Genomic DNA, 24,503 nt, shown 5'->3' on the forward strand with positions numbered 1-24,503 from the left:
CCAAGTGAGTTTATAATCAGTTGTGCTTGACTTGGTTGTGGGTGAGGTGGCCAGAGATCAATGTGTAAACCATGCAACCAAGTGAGTTTATAATCAGTTGTGCTTGACTTGGTTGTGGAATGAGAGTACATGTATGTGTGAGGTACACGAAGGCTGCAGCTTATCATTGATGTGGGCACAGACTGTTATGGCTGTGGGTGAGGTGGCCAGAGATTCTCTAATGCTGTCACCAAGTCCTGTAAAGACAATTTAGTGGCCAAAAAGCATAAGGAAAGGGTCATGGAAATCTGTCACTTTGGCCAAGGATAGTCATGGAAAAGTCATGGAATTAGCTTACCTGAAGGTGTATGAACCCTGATATGTATGAACACACATCTAATGACTCCTCATCATGATATGACTGATTGGCCACGATAGCACAGTTGGTAGATCGTCCACTTCAGGAGGAAGTGCACCAAGCACTAACTCACTCACTCGCTCACTCACTCATCAAATGACTGAAATATTGTTAACATATGACTTTAAACCCTAAGCATTCATTCATTCATTTATTTATAAACTAAACAAACTATGAAGTGCTTCTGCCAAGATTTGATGTTAAGGGCATGGGACATGATTGCATTAATTCATTTCCTGTAAAATGTAATTCGTACAGTATGTTGCCAAAAAGTATTTCAAAAGAATATACACATACTTGTGAGTGTTAATATATACTGTGTTGGGTACTGGCGCAATAGATGAATAGTCAGTTTGGCTTTCAGTTCAAGTCTACAATAAATATTTAGCTCACACACAGGGTACAGGTACAGTTTTCATGTTGCACCTTTTCATGAATCAGATATTGAATCCTGAAGACATTAGACAAAAATGCATTACTTTTCTAGAACTGATCAGGTTATGACGTTTTTTAATATTATAAGAAAGATAAGACCATCTTAAAAAAAAAGATTGGGGTGGTGAGGAGTAGGGGGTGGTGTATGCAGCATAATCTTATCACCCAGTCAGAAATTTTTTTATTTATTTATTTTCTTTAGGCATTGAGCTGATCTCTTGGGTTACTCCAGTTACCCCAGTGTAATTTGCTTCTTGCCTTATATATAAGGAGCTGACTTCTGAGCTTTAAAGTTAGTGTAGATATGTGAAAGCAAGGAGCTCAGCCTGAAACACTTTTAATTTAGCACAGGATAAAACCACATGACCCTTACATGCAGGTACCTCCAGATCTCATAAAATCTGTGTCAAATGTTTCCACCAGTTCTGGTGACCTATTGCTTTGAAAAGTAAATGATATATTGTACAATGTATGTACATGCACTAACTCGCCCAGGCAGTCATGCAAGACTGAAGATCTTGTATGTACTTTACTGTTTACCAGATTTGGCCATACACAGTTCATGTGTATATATACATGTATGCAGTATATGGATGTATGTCAGACTTACAGAGCATTGAAAGTTGTCCTGAGGGCTTTTGGGGGCATTGTCTGTATGCCTGGCATCACCTACAGCAACACATAAAGCCAGCCTTGGTACTCATATTGAATGTATACATGCATTTTCTCAGAGATAGGGACTGACTGGTACATTTACACAACAGTATAATGCTATTAAAGGCAGTGTTGTGATGGCACATGGCAGCTGGGTCATGAATATGTCCTGTTGGCTATTTAAAATGGTGATTACCAGATTGGTGAGGATCTAAGGGATAGTTTTAATGTAAAGCTCTCCTGTACAAAATGCAGCGAGGGGTTACGTCCATGGCCAGAGCCATTGTAGTTCCGGAAAATGTTCAGGCAACCTATAAACTAATAAACCTGTATTAAATCTATCTAGAAACTTAAATCGAACAAAAATGTGATGGTTTACCAAAAAAAAAAAGTTTAGTTTTCATACAAATTTTTTTTCATTTACTACTTGTAAACGGTTTTATTAGGAGCTAAAGCCAAGGGCGAGGTGACATTTTCAGAGAGGTTCCGTAGGGGTGAGTGGGTGCTAAGATCATCTGTATTCATGAGGAACTGTCCCGATTATCAGCTGATACAAGCACAGGTGTGTTCTATTGCCTCTTGCTTCTGGCAGACATTCTAGAAAATATGTTTTTCTATTCACATAGAGAGCTTTAAAAACTTTTTTTTCCTTTATAAATTTGCTATTTGGTGGATTAGAAAAAAAATGGTTTGGTATTGACATTGTGTGAGGTGTTTTTGTACAGCATAGTCTTAATACAGCCCATGGATACCATGAACTCATGGAGACCTGTTCACAATACTATGTTGGGATATACGAGCTACTGTTGGTTTACAAAAAGTGTGGTCATAATGATGAAGAGAAAATTTAATTGATGTCAAAGAATGGTTGTATAGTACAAAGACAAAGATAAGACAATGTATGTGTATCTGAGGTACCATTTACACACGGCCAGCAAATTCAAAAAACTTGTATGTGTAGCAAGGAGTTCAACAGCTTGTAAATCACAGCCGTTGAAATCAAACCTGCCTATTTCATTTACTACTTGTCAGAAAGTGTCATTTTATGGTGTGTGTTATAAAATTTCACTCTTAAAGTTTTGAATCAGAACCTTCATTCTTTTTTTCTATAGAAATGGCCCTGATGCCATAACCATGTCATGAGTGTCAGCATCTAATAACAGTTAAAGTTTAAGGTCAAAATTTCAATCAAACAAGGATCATTTTGAATACAAACTGTTAAGCTGATTTACAATATATAATGCATTTTTGTTAAATTCAACATTGAATGCTCATTGTCATGATCTGTTTAATGTCACTGGTGGTATCAATGTAATATTAAATGTTTAGAATGATATCAAAGAACTCAATGTGTTGAAATCCGGTTGTTGCATGCATGTACAGCAATAGTATACTGTCTGAAGTCATGTGTGTATAGCAGTTTATTTTGTAAAAATTCACTTGTCTTGGAGTATTCAGCAATGAAGTAATAAAAAGCTTGTTTAGTGTGTGCCTCTCAGAGTGCATGCAGGGCACTAATTTGCCTTATCTTTGTGATCGAATGATCCATTAATTATATTCTGTAGAACCAATCAGTTTTAGTTCAAACAACTACCTGTTCCTGCACTTTGCATTTGGCTTACATTGGCACTCCGTAGAGTATACAAAAGATGGCTTACATAGGGCTCGTATATCTTCAAATAAACAATTGCGTCTATCCTCAATATCCTTTATTATAACATTAGATCAAGCACATGTCTAATTGCTGGTAGATCAAGCACACCTCAAATCACCATGTACATGATATCATGGACATCTCAAATCACCAATAACTTTTCATCAATCACTTTTCAAATTACTTGATCGAACACATGTGAGATCACGAGCAATATGCGATCAAGCACATGTGAAATAACTTACCACATGTTTAAGCACATGTGAAGCGGCCAGAAACAAGTGTGAGGAAGAAAAGATTTGAATCACCAGTAATGTGACCAAGCACATCTCAAATCACCAGTAACCTGTGATCCATCACATCTCAAATCTCCAGTAACATACATGTACATGTAATATCAAGCACATCTCAAGTCACTAGTAACTTGTGATCAAGCACTTTTGAAATTACTTGACATGTGATCAAACACATGTGAGATCACCATGAATATGCGATCAAGCACATACGAAATAACTTACATGTTCAAGCTCATGGGATGTGTGACCAAGAACATTATGTGATGTCACCAGTAATGTTATCAAGTACATCTCAGTCACGAGTGACTTGTGTTCAAGCACATCTAAAATCACCATTAACATGGGATCAAGCACATCTCAGTCACGAGTGACTTGTGATCAAGCACATCTAAAATCACCATTAACATGGGATCAAGCACATCTCAGTCACCAGTAGACATGCGATTAAGCACATCAAATCACTAGGGGCGTGTGATCAAGCACATTTCAACTGATAAGACACTACACAAAAGACACATTCACGTTTTAGGACATTTACTTTGGGACATGAATACATACAATATATAAAACAAGCTGTCCCAGACCTAAGACCAGATTCATCACATTAATTTCATATTCAATTGCCTGTATTAAGATTGATGAAAATTATCAGTATCTGTACTTTGTCAAAATGGAGATATTTTAGAATACTCAGTCAAAAACACATGTTGATGGGATAAATGTTTCAATGGTGGTCAGGATAAGTTTTGGAAATGTCACTTTGACATGAAACTTTAAGAAATAGGTGAGTTGGAAATAGAAAGCAAATTAACCCTTGAGGGTCCTGTAGTTGGTCGGCTTTCATGAACAGCAAACTAATCATTAATATCAGGGATTACGCTGTACATACCATTATATGCAGCACCCACATTGGAAAACATTTATATGTAGGCCTTCATGTTTATAGGATGTGGACGGCAGTTCCTTTTATACAAACTTCATCAAGTTACAGTCAGTCTGTTTGATTAATAGTTAACGTGACTAAGAATAGAAAGATTTGATCATGGTGAAAATCAAATGCTGTGCCTTACCTAACGTAGCTCTGTGGATAGAGCAAGTCAATGAGTAGATTTGCCTGAAGCCGTAGTATTTAGGAATGAGGGAATTCGTTCAGTAGTCTGATCATTTGTGTCTAGGTAGGCTCTACCTGCTTTACAGCTACTGTACAAGTCAAAAACTTGAGCACTATACAGTGTGCTACCCCGAGCTATGTAAGGCCTCTGTTGCCTAGGCTCCTTTGAGGGATATTGTCTTGACACAACTCGTGTAAGAATTATGAAGGTATACTGTACATGTACATATACTAGCTCTAGCGACAACATGTCACATTTTCATTGCCTCTACTTAATGTAGCATACATACCGTGAAATAGGGACCATTTTTCAATTTCTCATAGTTTACTGCAGGCCTTTTTTATAACGCAGGCTCAAAGCTACATAATGTATATATTAATTTAAACAAATTAAAGATATGGCGTACAGTGATGTAAATGGCTGTGACAGCTCATCAAATATGCATAAGCTGTAACAAGGTTTGTAATACTTAGCAAAACTATTCTAGAAGAAATCCTGCTTTGGACCCATTAAAATCAACCAGTTGAATTAAAATGTTAAATGCGCTGTTTATCACGTCATTTGGACACGGCTTACGAAATTGACATGTCCTATTTTCATTCCACTCATACACGTTGATGAGTTAATGCAGCAGATTGTGTTGTGTGATTGTGGCTTCACATGTGCAGGATTTTTCTGTCTTCACGTTGAGATACATAAGATGTACATATCAAACGGCTGTGGTACATTGACCAGTGAAATGGCATTAAAAGTGTGAATATTTTCTGTATAACTGCGTTCCACTGCTTGCGGATAGGGGTGATAAGCATTATGGCGATTATGAAATGGGCTTGTGCCCAAAGTGCATGTACTTTATAGGCTTTTGATGTGGGCTATCATCCTGAAATGTACTGTTAGTCCTACAGTTTATTCCATTCTTGGTGAAAGTGATTGTGATAACATAACGTCATGGAGAGATTGACAGCTCGGATAGGCCCATGGATGCTGACCTCCATCTGCTCTGCAGGAAACATAAATTTGCTCCAACATCCAATGTAAACAGTATGTCAAGTGATAAATAAGCCATACATGTAGCATGATCATTTGTTCATTACAGAATATAGTCTTTCCTCCACAACTTGGAGTACTGTTTTTTTTAACACTGCTGAATGTTAACATCCAGGTACATGTATAAACCTGAGTGGATGTGTGGTACGGCTGGACAAGAGAAAAATAATTATTCCAAAAAAAATTACAAAAAAAAAGTGTACATGTATCGCATTGCATGTGACGTGGCTTCTCAACAAGTCCACAACTTGCGCTGATGTGAGGAAATCCTGTCTGATCATGTAACAGAGAATATGAAGGTGTAGCAGTAGGAAATGATGCTGCTTGTCTCAACTCTTCTGAGCCAATGGACCTGACATACTGGGTTAACCACAAGGGTTTTATTAGGAGCTAAAGCCAAGGGCGAGGTGACATTTTGAGAGAGGTTCTGTAGGGGTGGGTGGGTGCTAAGATCCTCTGTATTCATGAGGAACTGTCCCGATTATCAGCTGATACAAGCACAGGTGTGTTCTATTGCCTCTTGCTTCTGGCAGACATTCTTGAAAATATGCTTTTCTATTCACATAGAGAGCTTTAAAAACTTTTTTTCCTTTATAAATTTGCTATTTGGTGGATTAGAAAAAAAAAATGGTTTGGTATTGACATTGTGTGAGGTGTTTTTGTACAGCATAGTCTTAATACAGCCCATGGATACCATGAATTCATGGAGACCTGTTCACAATACTATGTTGGGATATACGAGCCACGAGCTACACAAAGTGTGGTCATAATGATGAAGAGAAAATTTAATTGATGTCAAAGAATGGTTGAATAGTACAAAGACAAAGATAAGACAATGTATGTGTATCTGAGGTACCATTTACACACGGCAAGCAAATTCAAAAAGACTTGTATGTGTAGCAAGGAGTTCAACAGCTTGTAAATCACAGCTGTTGAAATCAAACCTGCCTATTAGTAAGTTAAGATTAGTGATCATTTCATTTTTCAATTAATGGGATATTGAATCTAAAAAGAGGTATATTCAGTTGTACACCAGGCTGTTTGGGACAGGGGGAAGGGTCTCACTCAAGCCCCAGTCCTGATCTGCTCAGCTTGGAACATTTCCCCGTCCAAGAAGATAGCAGTTACTCATGGCGGCTGAAAATTAGAGCGTCGCACTGACAAGTTTCAGTTATTATAGGCACGGAAGTACTTTTCTACATTATCACAAGTAATGCTGTTAAGGTTCTGGGACATCTTCAATCAAATTATTTCACATGATACATTTAGAAAAGAAAGGTTATAGAAAACTACACCTCAGTCATCCCCAGTACATCCAAAATTTCATATACGTACTCAAGAATGCTCAAAAATTTGTTCTTAGAGAGGACCATTTTTTCACAGACATAAAAAAATAAACATTTACTTGCCAACTTGCGGCAAGTAGATACATTATTGGCGGGCAAGCTACTGTGAAGAGCCCTTGAAGACATTTTTTTCTCTCTAAATTGTTTCACATGCGAATTCCCAACTTCAGCAAAAAAATGTTGCAAAAGAAGCAAATTTTACAATGGCCCGTAAAGTGAACAATAATGCTGTGCTAAATATTGAAGCGGCAGTTAAGGCTAGACCTGCATTTATGCCATGATCAAATCTCAACTGTCCACCAGTTGATACTTGGCTCAATCTGCTGGCAAATATTGTCCTTGGGAATGCTTTTAAATAAACCAGTGGTACAAGTCACATTGAGAGTTTGAACTGTTGTTGCCATTCATGTTATAAGCTTGTGTTTATGGCATTTAGATAGTTTCATAGTATGTTTTATTACAATATTAATGTTATAATAGTAAGTATGATGGTGCTGTCTTTTAGATCTGTCGTTTACCCCACCATGTAATACTGGGGCATACAGAGATCTGTCTGTCTGTTCATCCATCAGTCTGTTCATACACTAGCATGTCTGTCAGTAATCATTTCTTGACACCAAAGAACCTTGTACATGTTCAATTAGATTTTCATGTAACTTGATAGTCATGATGAGGATGATATATAAATCTGCATGTGGATCTGTTTTAAGTGTCATTGTATCAATTAGTTACAATTATATCGCTCACTATCATAAGTTGAAAATCAGAACTGAATGTAGCACAGCATTAATGCATCACGACAGGCCAGTTAAACCAGTGCTGGGTGGGGATCAGATGAAGGAGGGGATGTGGTAAATGACTTAGAATTTCACCCTTTACAAAGTTGCACATTTTGTGTGATTCTGAGAGTTGTGTTGATGTTAAAAAGGTGTTTGGCGTTTGTTTGGAAAGTAAGATTTTATTCTAAGGGAAAATGCAAGTTTCAGCACCAAAAGGGATATTTTATTATATTTATATGCCTCCAAAAGTGCACTTAGGGCTGAAATTTGAGGTTCTATCATGAATGCAAATGTGTGTGTACATGTTATTTTGATGTCACACCTCAAATTATTTTATTCTTTAGTTGTATTCAAGGTTAGTTTTTAATACGCAGAGAATGATTACAGAATGAGGTTAGGTTAACTATGTTGATGACATCTACATTAGATGCGATCAGCACATAAGCTGCTGCTTGTACGTGGTAGCTTTTCACCAAGTGTTAGCTTATCCTACATCTGTCTTGACCCATATAGGTGAGAGGAGGCTGTGTGCTGTGAACACTGCATAAACAGCTGATGTATAAATATTCAGGGCAATGATAACATTTTGAATGAAAATACGTACAACAAGCATAAATTCACAATAGCTGCATCATCCTGTAAAAAGTTGATGACGTCTCACACTTAGGCGCCTTGTTAAGGTGACATATTTGCAGTTCAGGTGGTTGGGTCAAAGATTTGCCTCTGAACTGAAGTGTGAAGGAGAACTGATTGGATAACAATATAATACAGAGACATTTAGGTTGTTGATGTACAATAAATTTCTGCACTGCATCTAGTTAAAATAGATTAGAATTTTGTTTGTTATGGATAGAACTGAAAACATTTTGGCCAGTGTTATTACCCACTCCTCTAGTGGAGATTACCAAGGTAACAAAATGCTCTGACTTTACTTCCAAGAACCACAGTTAAAAAAATGGTCATGCTAGATTGATTTTTGATATATTGTAAAGGTATGACATGGTACCACACACAAGTTATGAAATGTATATTTTTGAGATGACAAACTTACTACATAAATAGTAAGGAAAATCAGGGCACTTACGTTGCCTTAAGTGAATGACCCATGTTAAAAGATGGAGGCCAAAAGTGTGCCCAACCAACAGACAGACAGACAGTTCAACTTGTAGAGCATCTTACAGTTAAAAATAGGTCTGCTTGAGGGAACTACATGTACATGTACTGTGAGTGTTTCTAGACACACCCAGACCCACATACATGTACATGTTCATGTAGTGATTGGTGACCCATGGTTTAAATGCTGTCATCCAAGTACCTGGCTGCCACACATCCTCCTGACATCACTATGAATGGTGTTATCAGTAAATTGCATTGCTTTTTCCTTTTTTTGCGCTGAGAATAATATCTAATACATGAATCAGTTGGGTATTAAGTAATAGTGTGTAGTTTCTTAATTTATCTTCATTTATGTATAAAATACGTCTTGAGGTGTTTTCATCAATATGAAGATTGATGCCTGTAAGCCCATCGGCAGGCGATGCCCCTCCTTTCAAGCCTCATACAGTAATCTCCAGTGAAAACTAGGGGCTGTTGTGGGGGCGTACTGAATAACCTTAAACAGTATGGCGGAACTGCTAGGTGTCCTGAAATTACTCCAGGACAACTTAGCTCTGTGTCCTTGTTACAGCTGGCCCATCAGACTGTATCTTATGGCTTTGGTCGACTAGATTTAGGTGTGTGATGTGAGGCCTGTGAATACAGGCCTAATTGTCGTGTACAGTGGAAAAAGCAGTTGCTGCTGTTGTGTGAAGGGTAAGGCAGGTACGTCCCAGATCCGTGATCACCAAACTGTATTACACTAACGCATACATGTGGCTACAGTGTACATGTAGATGCTGCTTGAGCTGAGGAGCTGCTTCATTCATGTTTTTAATTGGTATAGTATATCATTGATCTGGTTATCATGGAATTGGATGGTTTATTGGATCAGATGTGTATGTGTCCAAGTAAATACTGTGCATATTCATGAATGGACAATGCGTAATACTGGTGGACTATTAACTCGATGGTCTCCATGAAGTCTTTGTCTTAAAACATTTAATAAGACTGATGGCTTGTACATGTGTATCAGTGTCCAATACGGACACAACTGAGACAAATCAGATTCAGATTGTTAATGAGTAAATGCTCATTTCAGGTTGGAACGAATCTGGGCCTACATGTAGTGGGCAGCGAAATCTACCAGTACCTAAACATCGCTACATGTACAAGTATTTGAACTGACATGTGCAGTTATGTCTTGCTGACTGATTGTGTGAATATATAAATACATGTACTTATTGATAATCTGCATTTTAGTTTTTTTTTTCCTCTTAGTTTTCTTAGTTATCAATTTCTGCTACTGCCATGATAACAAGAATACCATAGAACTCATATGGCACTTTTCATTTGTTCATTTGCCATGGTTACCAGATTGCCAGTTTCCCTTTCTACTATATACATGCACATGTATGAACTCATATGACTTCAGTGAGCAGGCTACAACTTTGGTTGTTTTGCTATCATATTTTTTAAATTTGGTATTACTGTTTGATAAGTAGACACAGTTAATTTTTCCATTTCCATGGTTGCCATAGTAAACAGATTGCCATTTTCTCTGTTTCCGCAATATACATGTACATACATGGCTTTTCATCCCGGCGATAACTTATTTTGTATGCACACTTGTGCTCTTCTGGTGGACACATACATGGATATCTGTATATCCAGTAGAATGAGTGAGAACAAAGATGGAGAAAGAGGACTTGGGTGGGTGTGGGCGGCAGGTGTACACCCAAGCCATCTTGAATTGTTTATTTTCCGTTATTATTGTCATATTTCTAGGTGGGTTACCATCTTTTAGTTAGTGAAACACCTCTTGTGACATCGCTTTAACATCAGATTATGGATATCTGTTGATTTTGTCCTACAACATATATCCTTACTGCCGTATGTAAATGAACCTTAGTACTCTACCACTATTGTGTTAATTAGAAGCAGGACAGTCTCTCAGATCTGGCACATGTGATAGTGTTGGCCTGAAGGTACAAGGGAAATCAGGTACTACATGTGGTTTATTTCTTGTAAGAGGTTTAGGCAGTCAAGTCAAATGAAGTGATCATCGTCAGTGCGTTGCTGTCAGAAGGGTGTCAGAATAGTAATGTATACTATTCTCTATAGTACTTCCACACCTAGAAGATGTTCAAGATGTTTGTTTTGCTTGTTTTTGTTTGGTTGTCTTTTTTTTTCTTCATGATGGAAGTTTTTCTGCTTGAATACACTGTTTGATGGGTTTATGGAGTAAACCATCGATCTTCATCAGGTACATGTACATATGACTAAGAAATCTCCTGACTTCGTACCATAATAAGAGGCTAGAGCTGGAAAGTATGCTCCATTTGACATCACAGGTATTAAAGGGACTGCTTAGTTGTGGAAAGAATGGTGCTCGAGATGACAGAGCCAGCAAGGGCCCTCCAGAACATAATTATCATGTTCATAAATTTGTGTAGGAAATTGAATGGTCTAGTTCTAGCAATGTTCTCAGCATATGGTTATTTGGGTGTATTTGGCAGACAATGGACGATCCTGAGGACGGAATGCTGTGTGACACGCCCCCTCTGATCCAGATCAAACAGGAGGTGACTGAGGAAATGATGATGGCTGACATGTTGCCCACGCACACCAAGCGAAAGATCAAGTGCAAGGAGGACAAAATATGTAAGGTGTGTGGGGATACAGCTCTCGGCTACAACTTTGATGCCATCACCTGCGAATCCTGCAAGGCTTTCTTCAGGAGGAATGCTACGCGAGAAAAGGTAACCTTTTAAATGCTGAAGTACAATACTTTCTGTTTCTCAAATTTATGAGATAAATCTGAAAATGAAAGTTCATGCCCTACCATAATTCCTCAACTTTTAGTGCTCGCCACAATATGGCTGAAATATTGCCGATGTGGCGTTAAGCCATAATCATTCATTCATTCAACTTTTAGTGCAATTTATACAAGTTGATTTTGAAGATAAAACTGCATTGGTTGGGTTGGCCAATTTCAGGGCTTCACAAAAAGTGTAACTTATCAGTCTACACAGATTAATTCTTTCAGAATATGCTTGAATAAACACCTTGCAAACATGCGGAAAGGTTTAAGAATTACAGTATTCCTCAAGGTCAGCAAGTTTTTTTTTTTTGTTCTTTTTTTAGATGTTTTATTAAGCTAAATGTCTGCAAAGACAGAAATACAAGCAAAAGCCTCACCTCTCTCAGATTATATGTACATGTAGCCATATTGTAAACATGTTTATACATCTGTGCGCTGTAAGCCAATGATCAGACAGAATTCTGTGAAATTCCCTAAATGGCACTGATTGGATCGAATAAAATAATTACACAGCACACTCTTGTAGTTGACCAGTGGTTCTATAGACAGAGAGCAAGGTGAATGTGACATCCATTGAAGGCTGTAAAGTATTATCAAACACCAATGACATGTACTGGTGCATGGGTCTCAGCCAAATAGAGTGAATCCCAAGTACATGTGTACATGTATAATTTGTATTTATTATGTGTTTAGAGCACCAGTGCTCACATAAAGAATTCATGAGTATGATCAACAGAAAGTTTAAACCTCACAAAAAGTTTATTTCAGAGTTTTATTTTCTTTTAAGGTTATCTGTACAAAGATGTATTTTAAATAACTTGCTGGAGTATCATGGGGATTAGAAGTTTAAAGATTAGATGTACTAGTGCAAGTACATTGGTGTTCATTCAACCAGATTTTTAGAATGCTTTTCACAAAATTTCATATTTATGAGCATTATTTGTGTTGTGGGTGTTCAGGAGATATTCCACTCATATCCTGTACCATTAAAGCTACATGTACAACAGCTCTGACTTCTTTCTAGTTATTTAATTATTTTGGTTTTTCTATTTTGGTAATGTGTTGTGAATTTGTGAATGAAACCTTGCACTTAGAACAGCAGTGTAGGAATGTAAACAAAATGTAATTCAAGATTTTTAATTTCTTTCTGACCTCTTTCTTTTTGGCAGAAAATGAAATGCCTTTTCCAAGGTAACTGTGATATAACTGTGAAAACGAGAAGATTTTGCCCTCATTGTCGTTTGATGAAATGTTTTAACATGGGCATGAAAAAGGATATGATATTAGGTAAGTACATGTTAGCTATACCACTATTGAAAAGTTTTGATATATTAAATACTGTAGTACAAAATGTCTTATGTCAGAACTCCAGGAAGGTACAAATATGGTGCTTCTCTGTGTGAAACAGGGATGCAGCAATTAGCATTTCACAGAGTTGTTAAAGTGTTCAGTGGGAATTGCAATATAAAATTCGTTTCAGTTTGTTTTTCTCTAGTTTCAAGCACAATACAAGCTTCTACCAGAATACTCAAGGGATAGCTTAAATACAAAAAAGCAATATTTTAAATTTTAGAACATTTAGAACAAAGTAAAAGTGCAAGAGGAAACTTGGTTACTGTAATGCGACCTTTTTGACCACGAAAGCATTAGGGTAAGTGAATGTTGATTTTTTTAACAAATGACAGCAGTAAAGTTATAAACTGGTGTGTTGAGTAATGTGTTAACACAGATTTTGCTCATTGGTAGATGAGACTGAGAGAAAGGCGCGTATGGAGAAGGTGACTCAGAATCGTCAGAAGCGGGCCAAGCGGGTGTCATGTCAGTCTCTGCCCGACACGGATATTCTGGACACCAGTGATGTAGCCTACTCCCCTCCCAGCACCAGCACCGGCAGTCCCACCATGACGACATATGCTTCTGACAAATCCGTCTCCAGTTATCATCAAGGCTCCAGCCATACTGTTCATCCCGTGTCAAACGCGGCGCTACCAGCCGACCCTCTGTTGTACCGTCAGCTGACCTCCTCAGAGAGTGTGCTACTTGATGAGCTGAAGGTAATGTACGAGACAACGCTGGGAAGCTTTCACTATGATTCTTATTTCGGGGAGTCAGAAAACTACGCCAATGTCAACCAGTTGGTCAATAACTCGGAAGTCTGTGTCAGAAAGCTGATAAAATTTGTGAAGAAGTTAGAGGATTTCCGGATGCTGAGTCAGGAGGATCAGATAACGGCACTGAAGGCGTGTGTGCTAAACACTCTATTGCTGCGCTCTGTCTTCTTTTACAGTATAGAAAAGGACGCCTGGCTCACACCTAGCGGAGATATTCCTACGGACATTCTCAAGAAGGCGACAGGTTTCCACAACCTGCATGATTCCCACATCCAGTACTGTAAGACTGTCAAGTCATTAGTACGGGACAATCTGAAAATTTTAGGTGTTCTCCAGGTGGTGATTGTCTTTAATCCTGATGGTCAGGGAATAACTCACCGTGAGGCTGTGGCAGACATACAGGACAAGTATGTGATCTTACTCAAGCACTACCTAGAGTCAGAATTCTCCTATTCCCATGCTAAAGAGCTCCATCCACAACTGCTGCTGAAAATAGCCGAACTTAAGGGACTTAGCGAGGAACATGCTAAAGTCTTGCTTCAGGTTAACCCTCATCAGATTGAGCCGCTTTTGCTGGAGATCTTCAACCTGAAGATGTGAATGTGCTAAGTGATTGCAAGGACTTACCAGACATTTGTATACACATACATGTATATGTAACTGTTGCTGGGGTTTTACTACAAGCAGAGTTGGGAACGGAAACCTTAGCTACAATTAGAAGCTGCCAGCAGCAGTAGATCTGCTGTCAATTTGTCTCTATAATCATTCTTTCAATGGCATAGTGGACTTCAGACATCCCATTTGCAAGAACATTCTGGCACACAGGTGATAGGCATATAATTGAGGCTTACCACTTGAGCAAATTGCTGTGTTCTCTCCTGTTGTCTTACCAGAATGAGTTAACCAGCTGACTTGACACTGTTTCTTCTTCCTATGTTGTCATAATCATAGTAAACAATAATCCTTGTCAGAGGTTGCAATTTGAACGCAGAAATGGTTAGCTCTGTAGGTAATGATTCCAGTGCTGTTGTTCATTTCGTTATTTTATTATTTTTTTTTTTTTTTGTCAGATGCGTTTGATATACTTTTCTCTGATCTTGATTTATGTACATGTATGTACGTCATCTTTTTTGTTTCTTTCTGTAATGTCTACTCTGTATGGGCCATAGCTGTGCCACTGTCAGATGGGCGGGATGAAAAGATGGTGTCGTCCATGCACTGTTTCAGTAGACTGGTACGTGTAGATCATTATCTGTGTTATTGTGCTGACATAGATGTGCATGTACATACACTTGTACAACTGTTTCCAACGTATCCAAGGATTATTTCCATGTTGTTATTTTTATGCTTGTAATAAGGTTATTGTTATGTGACAAAGTCACATGGGTAGAAACACTCAAGGTATTTTTATCATCATTGTTAGTGCTTGATTAACATGTTATGAAATCTATCATAAACATGTGTCTAGTGCCATATTTTGTCTCATTTTAGTTCCGTCGTTAATGGTGTATTCATTTATATATCTTCATGTTTTTAGTTGATTATAGCATATACAAAGTATCCATTTGTTGTTCGTTTTGCAGTTTGCATTCTCAGTATCAGTCAGACATGTACATGTATGCGGTCCAGCTTTTATACAGTTTATATGCACCCAAACTGTTGCTTATCTTCTTTCTTTCATTATAATTCTTGTGCCACAAACCTGTGCTTTTCCTAGGGTTAACACCACTTATCTTATCGATGAACTTGTGGTTCATGTTATATGGCTGATAGCCAGAGCAATGTACATTTGTGTTGATGTGTACCAGGGTACATGTACATGTAAGTAATCTGTCACCTTGTCCCAGAAAAACAATAGAATCTAGACCTTAAACATGTCTAGATACACATGTACATGTCACGTGTACATGTACGTGTACACGTGTGTACACGTGCACGTACATGTCATTCATACCATTTTTCAGGTTGTTTCTGTTGAATTACATGTATTCAATAGTTATATACATGTATGCACTTGTGTATGTAAAGTTACATGTTTTTGAATTAATCTTAATAAATTCCTCCTGAATTCCCACAGTACATCAGGTCAGGATTATGTTTTACTATGAGTTTCACTCCATAGGGATTTCAGTTTAGCATAATTTTGAGGTTAAGCAGCTCCTCTGTCATTCTGAAATTGTTTACATTGTAACAGAAATACTGTATGTACACATGTACATGCAATTTTTTTTCAGGTTGTCTGAGTTTTGAAAGTTGTTTTAGTTCTGTGAGATAAACCCTGTGGAATATGTTTTTTTCGTGGCATCATAATGTACATTTACCTCAGCTTAATCATTTTATTTGTTTTGGATATTTGACATTTATAATTACGATATGTTAACTTTGTTAATGACTGATGCAATTGAGGTTTTATAGGGTTACTCAGCCAAATTATGTAGGCAATAAGGTGATCTTGATCATTTATGGTGTTACTACTGACTGTATGTTACATACAAATAAGATATGATAACCACTAGAGTTTGTCTCTCTAACATGACCAGCTATGTTCACTGACACTGTTAGTAATCCATTTGTTGCCAAAGAGGAACATGTTCATTCTGCTTCTCTAACTCGCACAGAGTACATGTTTTTTTCTGCGCATTAGTCAAGAACATGTACATGTATATGTGGGGAAACCTGTCTTTTTTAACTTATAGCAATGTTTGGCACAAATTTGATGTATGCTTTCAGTTTAACCTTCTCTAGAAATTTACATTGGCATTCACAATGGTCGTAAAGAACAAAACCAGTCCATTACCAAATAAGTGTGTAATTTAAAACAGCTAGCCAAAGTCAGTGTTAATAAACTGGCGTGTTTTGGGTGGGGGGTGGGGGCGTTGGCATATGGCTATTAAATTGGGCGTATGAAAATTGAACATGGTGATTGCCACTTGTTGGTCTGCTTATATTCAAGTCATTTGTTCAAGTGGTTTTTGAAGAAATGGGTATGTGGATGTTTTCTTTTTAAAATGTAAACCCAGAACAGTAGTGTGCTTGCAGTGACTTTTCTCTGCTACATGTACCTAACTTATTCTCAAACTAACCTAGGCTTTGCGCGTGTGTATTTTGTAAACATGCATTATTAATATACATGTACTTGTTTCCAGTTCCTAGGTGTTTGTCAGACTGCTTGGTTGAGCTATTGTGCAGCCATCCTTAAAGATGCAGTTCTGTTTAAAAGAATTCAGACTTATGTCTTGTCAAGTAAATAGATTGCCTTTAATATACACGATGGTTGAAAAACTTGCTCTAAAAAGAAAGTGCTTTAATTGCAGTTTTCTCACATGCTTAATTTGACACTTGGTTGCTCACAGTCTTATACCAGCATCTATATGGAAAGAAAGTTTATACAAGATGACAGGTGTATACTTTCTATATGAAAATTAATAGTTCTTTGGGTCTTTTGCTTTCTTTGGTGAAGTGCTTCAAATGTGTGAGTACTAATTAAGGCAGACTGTAATACTATAGTATGTATTCTGTTGATACTGTTACGATGTACCTCATGGTGGTTTACTGTGATACAACGCTGAACCCTTCAGATGGATAGTAATTCAGGTGTAACACATGCATGACATTGGCGGGAAAATGTCTGTCAAAGTAGATTTCAGGTGTTTAGTATCTGTCCTGGTGCATTTGAGATGGTAGTATGACATACTTTTTGGTGTTTCTGAATGTCTGGCATTTGTATTTTAAGGAAAATTGTGAAGGAATTCAGGAGCAATACTTTTGTTTAAAAGAAATTTTTTCAGTTAAATTCCTCAATACCAAAATGGGTGTATTTGACTCAAAATGCCCTATATCTGTAATTAGCTGTAATCTGTAATTTGAAGTTCATACATCTGATTTGTGTGTGTCAAGAGAACAATTTCCTGTAAATATATTTGTTAATTTGTAACACTTTGTCTATTCTCATATGTATGTACATATATTTAATTTTAAAGGCATTTCCTTTCTCTGTATCTGCTCAGTGCATACGTTGTCAGTATAGTGCTATGTGTCAGGGGATAAGGTGTGAGAACAGGTGGTATTTCCTTCTGTCTCAGTGCTAGGCTGTGTATTTATAGTAAATCGGAGATTGAAAGTGACATTTTCAGTTGGGTTATATATCTATAGGTGAATTTGTATAGGGCAGAGATGTTCTGTAAATGTTGTGCCATACGGAGACTGTACTGTCTACAGTTTAAAGATTTATGATATTCTAAAATAAATTTATCCATGAATACCATATATACATATATACTTATACATGCGTAACTTTAGTATCCATAACTTCAGTGCCTGAACGTTGCCTTATTGGGGAGATATTTTTAATAATTCTCAAGTGTTCCTGATTTTGTGTTGGGAACATTGTAAATAGAGGGTTCTTGTTCATTAGTAAAAGTAGAAACTATCTTCAAAGTATGTGTGTCACGTAGTAGAACAGTTGTAAAACTATATGTATAGGTGTGAACCAGTACTCCAAGACCTCACCCAATATCTGACAGGAATGACATATTCATGTTTAGCTTTATTTTCAGTTTGAAACATGTTATAGATAACTCTGAAAATGTTTTATATTATCTTTAGGCGATTGCAATTTCAAATTCGAATGTTAAATCGTAAGTTTTCTTAAGTCATTTCTAGGAATTTTACATAGCAATGCACACATTCAAAAACAAAGAAAAAAACAAACAACAATAAAAAAATACAAGGGGGTGTCAAAGGTGATCTTTATTCATTCATATGATGTCAGATAATGCTGTCAGTTTAAAGAAAGGGCAGTGGAAACTATTTACCCTTAAATGACCATTTCAGTGAACTATCACCAGAGAGAATGTACCACCCACTGACGAGTGTATGTAACTTGACAAGAAGAGATTACAATAGTCTGACTGTCTGATGTTGGAGAACCACACATTTTGTGGTTTGGAAATACCCAGCGTAATTTTTGTGCTGATTGTTTTATTCTATTGCACACAGCTTGACAAATTGTTTTTAAACTGACTACCTAACTATTTTTATGGAATTCTGTATCTCTTGTGGAATTACAACATAGACATTCGTATAATTCTTCATAATGTAAGTTCTTCTTCTGGTTTTGCTGCTTGCCAGTTGGTCCAAACAGTGTGTGGAACATCTTGTCAGATAAGTTGAGATTTCTCAGGTCAAGTGCAGCATATTAAGAAAATTAGAGAATATTTTAGGTTGCATGATCAGGATGGAACCACTTGCATATTATGATTCTATGCTTTGATATTTTCATGCATCCTGTGATGTAATCTAAGAAATAGTAAAACATGGTTTGTAATCTCACTCTCCAGATGTAACTGTGGGAAGAGACCTCAGTGAGAGACGCCATGCTAGATTTGATCATTTGATCTCCGAATCCGTCGCCTTTAGTGCTGCAGAGACCTAGACTGTGACAATATACAAAATATGAATTCAACACTGATCTATGTGTAACTGATACGATAAAGACGTGTATACCACAAGCTGTGAAGTGTTTATGTTGTATTTTTCTAGACCAACTTATTTAATAAGTTTCACATATACGCACAAATATAATGATTTAATAGAGCACCAGACATTTACTGGGAGGATCTTTGTCTGACACAGCAGCCATAACATTTAAACATATGAAGGTGTGTATGTTTGATAATTGACCTAAAGTTTCCCCCATGAAGTACATCTTACCTGATTCTGAGAATTCTGCTGAACTTTGAAATGTCTTCAAGTTTGTATGGAAAGTAAGATGATATCCTAGTGGAAAAAATGTAAGTTTCACTACCAAAAGTAATATTTTATGACATTTGTCTCTATATAAATGCACTTTTTGGGACAAAATTTTAGGTAATTTCATGTAATGATTATGAATGCATTGCTATTTTCTGTATGTTTTGTTGATGATTGATGTACTGTAATTTTCTTGAAGGGCGGCATTGTTGGATGAACCTAGATACTGTTACAGATGTGAAACAAAAACATTGCATAATAATAGTAAGCAAAATGACATTCACTCACCTCCATATTCAGGTAAACAGCCAGGTGTAATGTGTGTGCAATACTAGCTAGCTGAAATGTGATGGGGTATTTATTGTTGTCTATGAGATGTTGCTTGTCTCCCTGAAAATAGTTACTGTTTCCAATGAGCTATTAATAACAACGCTTAACCATTTGTTTTAGAACATTGATTGATTAACATAAAGGTGGCTTTTAGGCTTGTGTATTTTTCTTTTGCTAGCTTGATTATAGGCATAGGAAGCTGGGGGCATTGCTCCTCCACTTTTGAAAAGTGCCTGACAATACATGTACAAGCAGATCATTATAATGTAGTATAGTTTTTTCTTTTTCCTATGCCTTAGTAAATGACTGGCAATTCAGTAAATGCTGAGCAAGGGTAGAGTTATCTCCCTTGTTTGAAAGTCGCCTGAAGAAGGAGGAAACTGTGTGCATGCCAGTTTTGTTGAGAATGCTCTGGACATGAAGCACTATAGACCTTTAGTGGCCTAGGTGGCTCGAACCATTTGCATCTGGATCCTTGCCCAGTTTTCTGTGATAGTCACAATCTTGGCCCCCCTCCCTGCCCACCACACACACCCACACCAACTTTCTGTGTACTTCCTATGCCTGTGTAAAGATGTTGAGGTGTTAAGTTGCATATACTGAGTATGGATGGCAAGTTTGGTGATGTCTTCATTGTAGATTGTATGGCCCTATTGGCAGTCTGTGTTTACGTTTGGGAATTCTTGATATTTAAAGGAGGGATGTGATAGTTGGCTGTATTTTGAAGTTCAATGGGAATTAATTACGTGATTTGGGTTTAACACTGTTCCTAAGAACTTTCCATTTACACAATGGCAAACTGGTTTATTGGTGGGTGTAGCTTGAGTAAACTACCACCCTTTACTTGTTAGCTGACTAAATACCTGGGATGCATTCTAGCCTTTGACCTCAGTGATCAAAGAGCAACTTGCTGCTGTGGAAACAAGATTTGGCTGGATGAGCCAGCAAGCGCCAAAACACCCTGTTGATATTTTATACGGGCAAAGTTGGCAAATTAGCTTGTAGCTTTCCATGATTGTGGCATTCCATTTATGTTCAGATAAGTAACTGCTAAACTGTCCAATGTATTTGGATAATACAGTAGATTTATGTAGTATGATATGAATGTAATCAAAAAGAAAATAAAGAAGTTTCAAATAAAGGCATGGTTGAAGACCTCACTCCAAAATCCTATCAAATAAAGGGCCAACCAAAAATCTTAAAAATTGTATGGACTCTTAAATGTTAAATATTTTTACAGGAATGTTTCCTGTTAAACACTTACCATCACCTTTGAGATGTGAAATGTAAGCCTGACAGCTGGGTGTTTTCAGTGAAGGGTTGGCTCATCATTGTGGTATTGCTGTCAGCTTGTATGCTTACCAAAACCTTTGAGATGTGAGATGTAAGTCTGACTGCTTGTGCTCTCAGTGAAGGGTTGGCTCTTCATTGTGGTATTGCTGTCAGCTTGTATGCTTACCAAAACCTTTGAGATGTGAGATGTAAGTCTGACTGCTTGTGCTTTCAGTGAAGGGTTGGCTCATCATTGTGGTATTGCTGTCAGCTTGTATGCTTACCAAAACCTTTGAGATGTGAGATGTAAGTCTGACTGCTTGTGCTTTCAGTGAAGGGTTGGTTCTTCATTGTGGTATTGCTGTCAGCTTGTATGCTTACGAACACCTTTGTGAGATGTAAGTCTGACTGCTTTTGCTTTCAGTGAATGGTTGGCTCATCATTGTGGTATTGCTGTCAGCTTGTATGCTTACCAAAACCTTTGGAGATGTGAGATGTAAGTCTGACTGCTTGTGCTTTCAGTGAATGGTTTGCTCATCATTGTGGTATTGCTGTCAGCTTGTATGCTTACCAAAACCTTGGAGATGTGAGATGTAAGTTTGACTGCTTGTGCTTTCAGTGAAGGGTTGGCTCATCATTGTGGTATTGCTGTCAGCTTGTATGCTTACCAAAACCTTGGAGATGTGAGATATAAGTCTGACTGCTTGTGCTCTCAGTGAAGGGTTGGCTCTTCATTGTGGTATTGCAATCTGCTGAGGCTTTACTTAAAATAACCGATGAGGTGCAGGTGGGAAAATATTTTTGTTTCAAAAGTTACACGCAGTTTGAATGTGACATCTGTTTTTATTTCATGACTTAGCTGTTATGAAATATACATCCCTTAAATAGGATTGATTTGATGCATGCACACAAGCTATTTTAAACTCTAAATCTCCAGTTCTATTTATTGGGTCTGAATCTTGAGAGGATTCAAGGTGTGCTAATTTACATATACCTATACTCTTATCTTAAATATAATCGCAGTAAATTATGACCTACTTCTACTACTTTAATAATAAATGTCTTCACAGCTCATTATGTTTGGATATACTTTTAATTCTACCAGCCCAAGTAATTGCAATGATGTTTTTAAAGTCAACAGTATTTTTACAATAGGCTTCAGGGAAATCGCTCCATCCAGTAAAGTTTCACTCAGGATTACGACTTGGCAGTCTCGTCAATGTTGTGTGTGTACCAGATTGGTCAGAACTTATTTTATTAATTCTATCATATGGATTGGTTAGTAATGTTTATGATTCATATAACCTTTTCAATAATGAACTAAATTACAGTATCTGGACTTCGTGGTTAAATCACTACATTGTGCCAGCATGGTATAACAAGTATTTAACTATATTCCAGTCAGGGAAAATCAGTCTTTACATAGGTTCTGAAGATTGTAAATGTACCCACATTCTTGTGTTTTGCAATGAACAGCTGTAACTATTTAATGAAATTTACATTTATGCATTCATAATTTTAACAAAATGTAACATTTTTTTCATTAACTTTCCACTGGCTACAGCCCTTTAGCGTTTTCCTTGATTGCTGCTAATAATTTGATTTTCATCCCATGCCGTCTTCTCATATAAGGAGTAAAGACATAGTTGTTCCTTATTCCCCTAAGCAAGAGTATACATTTGGTGTGATGTATATCAGTAAATTCTTTTAAAATTTTTAATGTTCGAATAAAAGTTGTCAAAAGTAGAATGGGAAGTGTATATATAGATTAGTGACAATTCTTACTTTCAGCTGAGTTCTCTGTATAAAAGATCAGAACAGGAAGATATTGCTCACCTGTACATGCCATTCTTAAATGATAAATTGTCTCATCATTGGACAAATGCAGCACATATTCATACAAACGTTTGAATTTCTTTCTAAGCGAGAGAATGTATTAATGGTTCTGTTTTGCTTATTCCCTCAAAAAACATGTGATTGAGTTTTTGGTTCTGTGATGACGGCATTTCTGTGCATGAAAACAACCTGTAGCCCTTCATTCACGGCCTATTTGTGCTCCATCAAAATACAAGCTAACGATGACTGTTGTCATCATATGCTGCAGAGAAGTGATGCATCTTGTATGCAATTGTAGCATAAGGGATGTCCATGGGTGTATGTTTTCAACCACAGCTGGAAGAAGGTTGCAATATTGACCAGAAAATATTTATCCTTGAGCAAAAACTGCCTTTTCTGATGTTTAAAGGTTATGGCTTGTTGTGAATTTTAACATTCAGCTGCTTGAGTTACACATGTTCGTTTTTCTGTTGAGTTAGTTTGGCTTTCAACTGAAATTATTGTTACATGTGGCACAAGTTTAATTACATTGTATATTTACCATGAAATACCCCAATGATACATGTATATGTATGTCTTTGATGCTTCTTAAGAATAAAGATATGTGTGTTTTATACCATTGTTAATTTCTTTTTGATATCCCCGCACCCATTCCATCCCCCAGTCAGTAATAGAGGTGGACATAATAATCAGGCAAAATTACATTTATATGGCAGTTTTTTTTACATGGTTTGGCAGCAATTTAATCTCAACGTGACAACTTGTAATGAGACAATGGAATAGTCAGAATGTGTTGATAATGGGCCCATTTGACTGTAACTTTTAATTTATTAAACTATTACTGCAATTTTAATTCTTAAAGTAAAAGAAAGCTAAAATATGAAGTAAGGTTCATCATCCAGACAGCTGAAAACTATGCATAAAAATGCTTTCATTAATTTGTTTTTTTTTTTTCAGACTTTTTAAGAGGGTTGAAAGGCATTCACATATTTGAATACTGTGGTGGGCTTTATGAGCCATACTTTGGTATCTAGGAACTGCGACGTAACAACAGCATGTTTTCCTGATTTTCACCAGAAGGAAGGAATCTGTGGAAACGTTACTTCAGTAATCTTTTGCTCACAAGTAAAGAGAGGTATTCCAACATTCAGTAGCATGATTTAGAGTTCAATAAATTTCCTGTGACATCAGCATTCCTAACCTCTGATAGTGAGATCCATATCCTAACCTCTGATAGTGAGATCCATATCCTAACCTCTGATAGTGAGATCCATATCCTAACCTCTGATAGTGAGATCCATAAAGCTCACCTTAGGTTCAGATGTTTGAGCACCTTTAACTATTTTCACAAAAATCTTAAAAAACAAATGAAAGTATATTTATGCATAGTTTAAAGTTAGGTCTATTGAGTGATGCCTACTTCGCCGATTGGACAAAGTTCTTGTGTGTTTACGGCTGATGGTTAAACTGTACTCCGAATTCCTGAAGTGTAGTGTGATTGCTGCAGCACATAAACACCATGCCTTACAGCTTATGTTTCATAGTGATGTGTCCAACCACTGGC

General features: G+C 37.1%; 1 protein-coding gene across 3 annotated transcripts in view; it reads left to right on the forward strand.

The window, feature by feature from the left end:
* The window catches only part of LOC135469329 (nuclear hormone receptor HR96-like), a 41,976-nt gene extending 18,423 nt beyond the window's left edge, over nt 1–23,553 (forward strand). For 2 of the 3 annotated variants that reach the window (XM_064747951.1, XM_064747953.1), the window contains exons 2-4: nt 11,335–11,577; nt 12,809–12,926; nt 13,386–23,553. In XM_064747951.1, the coding sequence (XP_064604021.1) occupies nt 11,335–11,577; nt 12,809–12,926; nt 13,386–14,350 (1,326 nt within the window). In that variant the 3' untranslated portion in view covers nt 14,351–23,553. Of the gene's footprint in view, nt 1–9,370; nt 9,533–11,334; nt 11,578–12,808; nt 12,927–13,385 lie in introns of those variants that run through there. The other variant, XM_064747952.1, reaches the window with a different exon arrangement.
* The last annotated feature ends 950 nt before the right edge of the window (nt 23,554–24,503 follow it).

The sequence above is a fragment of the Liolophura sinensis genome, chromosome 6 (assembly GCF_032854445.1).
Source record: "Liolophura sinensis isolate JHLJ2023 chromosome 6, CUHK_Ljap_v2, whole genome shotgun sequence".
NCBI classification, from domain to species: domain Eukaryota; kingdom Metazoa; phylum Mollusca; class Polyplacophora; order Chitonida; family Chitonidae; genus Liolophura; species Liolophura sinensis.